The sequence below is a fragment of the Poeciliopsis prolifica genome, unplaced genomic scaffold (genome assembly GCF_027474105.1).
Source record: "Poeciliopsis prolifica strain line A6 unplaced genomic scaffold, Auburn_PproV2 SCAFFOLD046, whole genome shotgun sequence".
In the NCBI taxonomy this organism is placed as follows: Eukaryota; Metazoa; Chordata; class Actinopteri; order Cyprinodontiformes; family Poeciliidae; genus Poeciliopsis; species Poeciliopsis prolifica.
Genome location: NW_026562421.1, coordinates 181,371 through 192,574, shown reverse-complemented (window position 1 = coordinate 192,574; position 11,204 = coordinate 181,371). Strand labels below are relative to the sequence as shown.

General features: G+C 36.8%; 1 protein-coding gene across 1 annotated transcript; it reads left to right on the top strand.

Annotated features, from left to right (window-relative positions):
* The first annotated feature begins 6,792 nt into the window (after window positions 1-6,792).
* LOC129377169 (transmembrane and death domain protein 1-like) lies at window positions 6,793-10,985 on the top strand. Its single transcript, XM_055056940.1, has 5 exons — window positions 6,793-6,914; window positions 7,090-7,281; window positions 7,937-8,059; window positions 10,171-10,314; window positions 10,736-10,985. Exons 1-5 carry the CDS (start codon window positions 6,848-6,850, stop codon window positions 10,909-10,911), a joined length of 702 nt encoding a protein of 233 aa, XP_054912915.1. The 5' UTR covers window positions 6,793-6,847; the 3' UTR covers window positions 10,912-10,985.
* The last annotated feature ends 219 nt before the right edge of the window (window positions 10,986-11,204 follow it).

Sequence of the window (11,204 nt, the reverse complement as noted above, 5' to 3'; positions counted from 1 at the left end):
ATTCAGTTCTTTTACAGTGATTCCCAATAAGACCTAATCAAATTTGCACTATATTTGTCTTGAGCTCACACAAATCATATTTGCACAGAGGCTGAGTTATATTCAAGCCGTTCTGACAGCCCATTTGTATTCCGAGTGAGACACTTCGGATCTGCATCCAAATAGGGAATGAAATATTTATGCTGCAAAACGATGATGGTGCTCCTCATTGTCAATTTGCTTCAACACAAAACTGCATTAGAAGGTAGGAGCATTCCTAGCCAGGCACATCAGAAGAGAAATGGCCAATGAGGCGTCAGAAAAGGAGATAAAGGGAGGGGGATGTCGAGGAAGAGAAACCACCTCTGGGCAGATTCCTGACCAGCATCCCTAAAACCTCCAACAAAAGTATTACAATTTTTCCAAAGACAGAAGCCTTTGAAGCAAAATCGAGCATGAAAAAACTCTTTCATTTTATTTTGAGATATTTTTTGTTGTTGCAAACAATATGAAACATATTCATAATTTAGCTTGATTCTTTCTACATGAATAAACAGCAGGCATCTCTTACATTTATGCATGACATTACTAATCATAGTTTTGAATACATGTCACCTCATATGAGGTTTTCCCAAGAAAATCTGAACTGATGCTTTGATTTTAGCCATCTGTGGGTTCATTTATCTCAGCAAATATTTTCAAAAAGCACATGAAGGTTAATTTGGAAAAGTAGAAATTCAAATTATAATTACATTTAAATTTGACTTTAATGTTTAGTTTGCCAAAAGTTGCATGAGATAAATTAATAACAAGGAGAAGCGTTTTTCCTCATTAAGACACTGTTACTCTGCAGTTTGTCATAAAATGCAGATTTTTGAAGCTGTGGTCACATTTAAGACATTTGTTACTCTGACACATATGGATGTACCATTGCAGAAGCTTTCTGTGTGTCTGATTAGTGTGTTGAAGCTCACATTCCTCACTGTGACATGTTGCAACGGAGCTATTGCTCTCTGTGCATGTTGCCTTCAGGGATTTTAGTACTGCAAAATGAAACCAGTTACTTAAGTGTTTGTGAGCATTTAACTTACAGATACTCTGAGTTTGAAACTGATGTGGTTTGTACATTTTATGTACACAATCCATGATGTTTTTGCTGCCTGATTTATTAGCTATTTTTTAAAATATATGTTTGAAAGCACAAGAAAATCAGCAAACAAAAAGATTTTAAAGTAAAATGTCGGTAACTTAAGTCATCACCTTTTGTGGCATAACTTCAAGCAGAACTTAGACATTTTGCTGGACCCTGAGGTAGTTCTTCTACCAAATCATTTGACCAACAAATGTGGCGATTAGACAACAGGAAATGCAACATAATTTGTAGTTTGTTAACCTTAAGATAACCTTTAGGTTCTTAAGGGTTTTGAAACAGTGTTTTTGAAAACTAATGTGTTTCAAAAACAGTTATTTTTTTAAACTAATGTGTTCAGTTTTAATGACCAATTAATTGATAAAGTCAGCAGCCAATACAGACTCAATTCTACACCAAACATCTCTGCAAAGTGTGAAAAACACTTTGCATTTTGGGGAAAACAGAGACTGTTTTGATCAATAAAATAATATGCATGACTTAAATATTGTTTTACAAATAATCTACACGAAAACAGATGGAAGGCTTTTTCATCGTTCAATCAACCATGAAATATCTGACTGCACAACCCACTAACAGCATGGGTGTGGCTGACATCAAATTTTCTTCACCAACAAGCAGGATCAACCCAGAAAGAAAGACTGGAACATCTACTTTTGATTTGTAGAGCTTTCAACCACATCCAGTTTTACAGAATTTAAAAAAATTATTTGCTCTATTTAGTAAAAGCTGCTGATGTGGAAAAATCTCAGTGAAAAGATTTTAGAAAGGGGTTAAACAAAACAACATAATCATAACACAAAGGTCACCTTGCAATTCAACCTGCGGTGCTGCAAACCGATCTCAAAAACTCTTTCAGTTGTTTAGTTACCCAGATCCAAAGCTGCTCTAAGCAGTATGTTTTTACAGGCTCATTTTTCACCTGTCACCTTGAAGTGGTCCTAAAGATTACCCTGAACAAGTCTCACTGTCCTGAGCAATCTGGTCCACACCAAGCACTGAGATAAAACACAGCCTGTCTCTGGGGAACAACAGCTCATAAGTCAAAGATACTGGTGTCCTTGTCAATAAAATCACGCATAAAGAAGATTGGGGCTAAACGAATGTTCCCACGAGAGGAATACTTCGTCAGGTGAGGCTCAATGCAGCCCTCAGGAATGTGTCAGCACTGCTGTTCCCCACCAATCCCTCCTCAACCTCCACCCTGCCATTGTGAAGGAGAGGAGATCTATTCAAAATGTCCCTCCTTTCAACGCACAGGATGCCGGGCATTACACCATTTCTCTCAAAAGTTTGAAAGCTGGATATTTACTTGCATTTCAAACTCAAGTAAGATGTTTGGATGCAGTTCAAAGAACAAAGATGAAACAAATCGCTGTCTCATCTGAGTTATTTCAATAAGAGGGGGATTATATCCTATGCATACAGATATAAATGTTAAACAAACAGCACATGCACTTTCTTTCTTGCCGCAGTTGTGAAATACATTTCTTTTAAAGGAACTTGTTTAAGGAGCTCATGAAAGCAATTTGGTCTAATGCAGAATGCGGTTCGCTCTCGAGGGGAGGATAAAAATGAACAAATTACAGCAGAGACTCATCAAATAATGAACACAAGGCCCTTATTAGATAAATATTACATGAAACTCTTTTTCATTGCCTTTGAACTACATAAGACGGTAACTCTGTTGTGCTAACAGTAAATCTATTTTTGACAGTATTCGTTTTAAGAATACGGTCTTAAAACGACCGTATTTTTCATAGTTTTAAAATATTACATTCACGTTTCTTGGTAATAAGATCGTTCCGCGTAAGAAGGTGTGGCAGGTTTTCACAAAGACGAAAAGAAAACGGGGTGGTCCTTCTCAGGCTCTTGCATCTTATTGGTTGGTGCAGTTGTCTAAAACACCACCTGAATGAGGTAGAGAAAAAAGTCAGTGAAAAGCTTGTCAGAAGTACCTTCAACCTCCATAAAGTCTGAGTTGAGCTTCATCGTTGTTTGCAAACCAGAGGGAGCTACAGAACATAAAAGGTAAGTATTGTGTCTTTATCTAGGTCGACTATTTAGATATATATACAAATCACATTACTTTTATCTTATTTCAGAATAAGAGGGACATTTTGGGTCAGAAGAAGTAAGTAAATCACATATCGAATGGTCACTACTGGGAAGTTGCAGGTGATTCGAGCAGAAAATAAATGTTTTTCACTCCAGGAACACAAATCTTGGGTTGGCTGATAGCAAGGGAAGCTTGAGAGGGGCTGATGTGGGTTCATATTGCTGATGACTAAACAAGAATTCAGCTCAGGCTTGTGATAACCTGTCAGAGCCATGGATCTTACCTGCAGCATGGAAACCCTGGAGTCAAGGTGCAGGGCAGGCCCGGTCTCGCTCAGGTTTAACTTAAAACTCACAAAAAAAAGGGAGAGGTCGACGTTCAACTTCTGGGGCAGCTACTGCCACCTCTTCAACCTCAGAGGCTTCCTCATAAATCATGGAGTCACAGTTTGAGACTGCAGCAGGTTTCAGGGTTGGCCTCTATCCTAACGCTTAACACAGAAAATAAAGCTTAACGGCTTTATGTGACTTAGGACCTGCTGCTGCTGCAAAAAATAAAATAAAAATACTGATTGTTTCATTACCTTTGGGAAATGTGAGAATCAGAGTGTGAGAAAAGATGTTCTGACTGTGTGATTTTGTCTTTTTTTTATTTCAGACTCTGCAGGAATATTCCATGTATTCTATCCTTCATTCCACCGGAGTCTGTATCTGTATTTAACCAGATTTCAGTGGTGTGAAGTGTAAAAGACATGGACACATAACTTCAGGAGCAAAGCAGATTGCAAGAAGGATACCAGCACACAAGTTAGTCTGTTCCTGTACTTTATCAGTCATCAGATATTAAAATTTTTATCCTGCTTTATTCCATGCTACATATGTAAACCTTGTATTATCTGCTGGCAACTGTCATGTCACATGAATAAAATTCCTGACCTCCTGCCCTGTGTTTCTTTTTTTTCCTCTCATAGTGCATCATCTCAAATCATCACAGAACCATTATGCCACCCACTCCTTAGCTTCTGTGTTTCTCAGCCCCTGAGCAGATTTTTTTTTTTTTTTATTAGCCCACATGGAGAATTTAAGACTCCAGCCCACACAAACAAGCTTTACTTCTTGGCAGATGAAGCTTATTAACAATTTAAAACATGCCCTCACCACAGCCCTCACAATGATGCCATTAAACATTTTCTCCCTGCTAAATAGATGCATCTCCACGACTTCCAGCACAATACTCTGAAGTTCTGCAATGGAAGGCGAAATAAGACATAAAAGTGTTTTCTTCTTTTTTTTACTTCTCTGCAACTCACAGTTGCAGCCGTGTTCACTCTTTGTAAAGTGTGAGCCACCGACACCTTGCATAGACTAGTAATATGGGTTCTCAAACTGTATGGCGCATATATCTTCAGGGTCTCACCAGGCCTGATCTGGGTAGAGCTTTTAAGTTCAATTGACTTTAGCAACAGAGCTCTACAGCCACAGGGCTGTGAACAGACTGTCTCTCTGCAGGGTTCTGTTTGGTTTGTGACAACCACTGATATTTTTTTAATATGCAAAAAAAATCATAAAAGTGTGACATACTCATAGCCGTTGGTTATGAATGTCTGTACACATACAGGAATTTATATGAGCCATTTATTTTGTTCTCATACACATTCATACTGCTTTAAAATAATTTATCTTAGGGATTTGTTGCTACCTGCGACATAAATCTTGCAAAAAAAAGAAAACAGTCAATGTATTGAAAACATGCAAGTATCTGTACCATGTGCAGAGGCTAAAACCCTTGATGCAGTTGTCTTGGGTTTGATCGTCAATATCAGGCCAGTTTCTGGATCTTTTGCCCACCATGTTTCCTGTCTCTCAATACAAGGTCACTTGGGTCAAATAATTATCTTTTCAAAAGAAAAGTGAATATCAGTAAAATAAATAAAAACATGTTTTCAAAGCTTCTGACTTTTTACTCCAACGACAAGCTTTTGGGGGGAATTTCTGTGAAAGATCATCACAAAATAGTGCACAATCGTGTGGAAGGACATGGTTTCCAAAATGCTCTGAAACATTTGAAGTGTGTTGTATATTCATTTTCATGTTCTAGAACTGTGATGTTCGGCCTAAATGTAGTGAAGAGCAACCAATTCCCTTCAGAAATCACCTCAGTGATAAACCTTGAAGTCTGTAATTTAATCCCAGTAAAGCTATAGCTCTTCTATAAAAATGTCAGAGGATTGTTAAAGAACATTTTTGCGCAAACAACATCATGAACATCAAGGAAAACACCAGACAGGTCAAGAATAACATTTCTGACTGTCAAGTAAAATTCAGGGCTCAAAATGCAAGGAGCCAGGCAACATTTCTCAAAGAAAAACAAAAAGCTAAACTAAAGTCAATGCATGAATCCAAACTATTACCACAACAAGCAGTCACACGAGAAAAGAAACTGAGCTGACCATCAGATTTAAACAAGAGGAATTGATTACTGAACAAGGAACAGGTGGTAAATGAGAAACATGGTGCAGCTGTGAGGAAACAGAAATATAAACAAACCAGAGACAACCTGATGTAAGAAATGATCCAGATTCAACTCAAAAGGTCTGAAGAGAACAGCGAAGCAACACAGAAACAAATAAAAATGGCTGGTTTTTAATATTAGCTGGAATTAAGACACACAGAGAACTATAACCACAAACTGACAATTAGAGCTGAATAAAAATATGTCTCAAACAGTTGAGTACTACAAGGACTGAACTGAATCAAAGTTCTTTATGTTGACAGGTTTAAACCAAGAAAATGCTAAAAAAAAAAAAAAAAAAAGACCATTTTCACATGTATAAAATATTAGTGAATGAAAACAATGAGTAGGGGGCGTGGCCAGCAGAAGCTTATTTGGATAAAAGTGACAGTGTCACAAAACAGGTAATTCTGAAAGAAGCTAAAAAATTAAAAGTAGAACTGAGATGAAATCTCATTACCTGAAAACATCTGTGTATTAAACATGTTTTGAACAACCCATAGACCTACTGTTCTGCTTCCTTGTTCAAAAGGAAGCAGAACAGATCTAGACCTTGCTTCCATGATGACTTAAGGGTCCCTGGAGACCTCACTTCATCGCTCGCTGTCAGCATTCAGGCTGAACCTGTATGAGTGGAAAGTCCAAGGAATGTGGCAAGTTGTTTTGGATTTCCTCCACTTCTAGAAGATTTTCCATTCAGGTTGATTTCTAATTCCTTAGACTTCTATAAACACTTAACCAGACTCATGATCGTTAACAACTTCCTCCATAAATGTCCTGCCTGAAGTACAAACAGAACAAATTTCTCCTAATGTGAAGTCATTACGTGCCTCCTTTATAAAACACATAACTCATTTGGGAATTAATGTGGGAATGCCTTAATTTATTCCTCAATAAGAACTGCAAATTTCAATAACACTTCACAGAAAATTTTAAACTTTCTTCAGTTCATTTTGTTATTGTTATAACTTGTATTTTTTGTGTTAAATGCTACCAAATATGTGAGTACAAACACTACCAATAATGTGTGATTTTTTAATATAGCAACAGTATCCTTGGTGATTAGCTTCTGAGACGTATGTTTATCTTTAAATCAATTTAAGCTTGTTTGGACAAACTGATGAAGGAGTACAGACTGAACAGCTGACATGAAGATCAATAAATTGTGTTTATTTTTTCTCCTTCTGTCCCAGAGCTCGGTACAGGAAGACACAGGTAAGAGAAACAGAGCAGGAAAAACACTTTCACAGATTTGGACTCTTCACGTTAATATGATATATTAAGACAATCACAACTTCACGTGGCAGTAGCTAAAGCAGCAGTTGTTGCTATCTGCTTTTGTTTTTATTGTGCATGCTGCTGCCATTATTCCTTATTTTTGGACTTTCAGTGGCAGTAGACATTGGAGTTCATCAGGTGGAGCGTTTAGTGGAGATGCTGACCTTCCAGGAGTGTGAAAAGCTCCTGCTTGCCCTGTCTCGCCCAGCGCAGGACATCTTTCAGCGCATTGAACGTCTCTCTCTAGAAAATAATCGACTGAATTCTAGACTTCGAGCCAAGAGAGACATCGCCTTTGCTACAGGTTGGTCTCATTTGAGACCTTTGACCCCTCTTAAAACCGTTGAAGGTTCTTTTTTTATCAGGTGGTGGAATACTGTTCCCCTGTGGAGTTTTATAATGGGTCATCAAAAAAGTTTAGATGGGAAAATGTCAAAATAAAACAGTGAGGGGGATGAAATATACTGAGTAGAATATTGCATATAGATAGATACATCATGTTACTGATTTGTTATTTGAGACTGGCGGGGGAATCTAATTGCAGTAAATTGTTGTTTTTTAAGTTAATTATTTTTGATATTTTTATTACAAAACATTACTTCTAGTGAAATACTTATTTCACAATTTTTTAATAAAGAAAGAAACATTCATCTTTTGTTTTATGTTACATAAATGATCAATTTTCAATGCATTTTTTGACAAAATAAGAGTACAGCAAAAAATATTGACAAGATATATTTCAAGTAATATTGTACTTGAAAGTCTAAATCCAGTGTTGAATGACTACAAAATTGTGCAAATATAGTATTTTTTATACCAAAATAAAAATATGTTTGATGTCAGTGGGGAAAAAATAATTTTAAAGAAGCTCCTTCTAACATGTCGAGTTTTGAGTGCTTGTTGCAGCTTCCTGGTGCTCAGTGTCATGTTTCTCTAATTGCCTGATGTTTTGTGTTTAGGAGATGAAAAGAGTCAATGCAGGACATCCTTGACAAACTGGCTGCTGAAGTTTGGTGAAAAAATTTACTACGACAGGCTTTCTCGTTCCTTGCAGCACATCGGCAGAACAGACATTGCCCTGGGTAAGTTACACACTCACAGTCTTCACAGATTTGGAAAAGACTCTGTGTTTTACAAGACTGGAGATCTTGACTGGACCTGCTAAAAGTTGAAATACTATAGAAGAACTAAAGCAAACCGAGAGCATTAAACTCTCAGAGAGAGAGAAAGGAGCGAGAACATTAGCAGTAATGGAAGATATTCACAGACAATCTATATTTCTGCTACATAAAAAACAAGATGCAGTTTACAATACCTCAAGTTCTTTGAGTCAATATGATTTGTAGGAGAGTCAAATATGACATGATTGTGCTCATGTTGAAAGCTTGACATGTAAATAAGGATATGAGTTTGTTTGGGTGTTAGAATGACTGTTCTTGTTGGCTACAATTGACACATTTTTACTATTTTTATCTTAATGCACCACAACAGAATGTTTTCAAATACCCAAAAAGTTTAATAAATTGTGTAATTCACACATCGACTTGCTAAATTAAGTTCCATTACTTTTATATGAGATATTTTAATTGTCTGGTACATTTCAACAAGACTTTTATTATTTATTGCTTCATTCTTGAATAGGAAGTTTTTGTCTGTTGTTTCTGTTTCGTTTGTTTTATAAGCACACCACGGTAATTAATCAGTTGACAGTTTTTATTATGCAAAGTGCTGCTGTGTTTTTATGTTCATAACGTTGTGTAGTTACAAATAAATTGGCCTATAAAAACAAATTTTTTATAGTGCAATTTATTGTCCTTGACTACTTTAGATGGAATGAACTGAAATAAAATTTTGTTGTGCAATGACAGTAAAGTCTGAACTAACGATTACTTAGTAATCAATTCTTCTATCAATTGTTTTGACAATTTACTAACGAGACGAAGAAATTGCCACATTGTGTCAATTTTTTATTTAACCACTTACATATATGTTTTTGCAATATTATGAAAATATTAAAAGATGAAATAATTAAATAATACAAATCCATTTTTAGTAAGAAATTAAATAAATTAAATATTTTATAGCTTAAAATGCAATAACATTTAATGCACCTTTATGGTTTAATAGCAAATAATATATATTTTGTACAATTTTGGCTTAATTACTGCTCTGACTGTTGTTTTTCTATGTTGTGTTTTAGAATATGTGTACTCCAGATTCTGATTGCTTGGTTACTAAGTTAGCTGGTAATTATTTTCATAATCAATTTATCATGATTAATCTTATTAAACCTTACAACATTCAGATCTGAGCCACGTTTGTTTGACTGTAACTCAGGTCTTGTTGGTTCTCCTATCAAACTTCCAGAGTCTCAAAACTAAACTCAACTACTACAGACTGACAGGCTTGGGAATCAGATGTAAAATTGACCAAAATTAAAAAATAATGTAATATATCCCTGACTTTAAATGGACCCCTACACAAAGTTTTCCCCCTTGCAGCACTTAATTGTATTTTCTTTCACAAACAGGAATTTGTGTGATTCTACTAATTAGTTAGTTGTCAAATTAAAGCTTCTTGCTTTTTATGTGCATTACCGTTGATAGCAGTAAATCCCAAAAGCACAAGATGTCCCCTGACAAAAAGAAACTGGAACAAAGCCTCATTCTGCTGCATGTCTGCACAGTTTCAAAACTGATTTGTTCCTGTCAAGATGGCCTCCCCAAGACGTTAGTAAGAGCAAACAATTACTTCATTACTCTGAGGTTTGTTTTAATTGGATCTTAAAGACTGGGATAGTTTGTACGCTGCCAGTCTCTGGCATGTGCTGCCGTCCGGTTTGCACACAACTCCACAGCTGAGTGGCAATGGGAAGGAGGGTGTAAATGATCTGACAGAGGACTCAGTGAAGCTGACACGAGCCCGACAACAAACCATCTGCTCCTTTCATCAGCAGCTTTTGGAGTTACAAAAAATAGTACAAGGAAAATATGCAAAGACAAGTTGTTAGGAATACGGAAGGGTGGGAATCAGCGTGATGCAGCATGAAGCAGTCACTGATCACTTGACTGCAGTTTTGAAGAAATCTCCTCTAATTTATTCATTTGAAAGGTTTGATTTGTCAACTGAAAGGTGAAAGGTCAAATGCTTTACTGTGTAATGATACCGTGTTTTTGAACCTTTGGTTTCACAGAAGTGGGTAAGAACATCAACCAGGATAAAATCTTAAACTTGAAGCGTTACGTCGAGGACTACAAAAAACACGCCCTAAGTGACGCAAAGCCAGATCCACAGGGGAACAAGGACCCCCATCATCATAAAGGACGAAGGATAAGGAGTAATAATATTTCTTTCACAGATTTAAAGATGGACTATTATACAGATAGAAATAGACCCTTGTAAATGTTTAAGCAGGAATTTCTCATTCTATTGATGCCAAAGGGGGGATTTTGGTTAGTAGCCCCAGAGATTGTCTGAATGATGTTTCACTGAACCCTGAATCTATTAAGTGTTTAGATGAGATGCTGAATTAGATGTGGTGGCTGTGGGCATGCTTCCAACTCATTACTCCTCAACATCAACACTCTCACTTTACAAAGTATATTTCCCAGGACATTAACAGACTCAAAAATGTAATTATCACCTCTCCCTTTATTTACTCTCCTGAGATTACTGTAGGTGAAAAGTTGTCAACAAAAATGCATTCCCATAATTCTCATGATCTTGAGCATGTTTGGCTTGTTTGTGCTGTGTTTCAGTTGAGGATGTGTCGTGGCGTGACCTGGATCTGATCGTGAAGAGGGCGCCGGTCCCCGTGTATCCGAGGGGGCCTCTGGATGTGACTCTGCCTGTTTTGTACGGCATCCTGCTCAGCTTGGTCACCTGCGCAGGTTTACTCTTCATCCTCGTTCTTGTTTCTCGGGAATCAGGTTGATGATTTTAGGATGTTTCCAGAACAATAAAATGTTTCTGGTTGAGTGTCAGCAAATAAATACACAAAATCTTCAATTGTGTGTCCATGATATGTAAGATTTACAGATTTCCTCCAATCATAGTTGTTCATTTCAACAAATACAGAGAATGGTTTCTCTTTAGTTTAATAATTACCCACTCTGAATGTTTTTTTGATCAGTAGGCAGTATTGTCTTGCCAGGGGTTATCTGCATTGTGATGTGACAGATGCACTGGAACCCAGCCTTAACACCAAAGGTTATTCCGGTGTTACTC

Excerpts from the sequence above, each read along its gene's own strand:
- LOC129377169 (XM_055056940.1), top strand. The coding sequence starts at position 6,848 with ATGAAGATCAATAAATTGTGTTTATTTTTTCTCCTTCTGTCCCAGAGC. Across the intron at positions 6,915-7,089 it reads CTCGGTACAGGAAGACACAG|TGGCAGTAGACATTGGAGTT; the intron begins GTAAGAGAAACA and ends TTGGACTTTCAG. Across the intron at positions 7,282-7,936 it reads AGACATCGCCTTTGCTACAG|GAGATGAAAAGAGTCAATGC; the intron begins GTTGGTCTCATT and ends TTTTGTGTTTAG.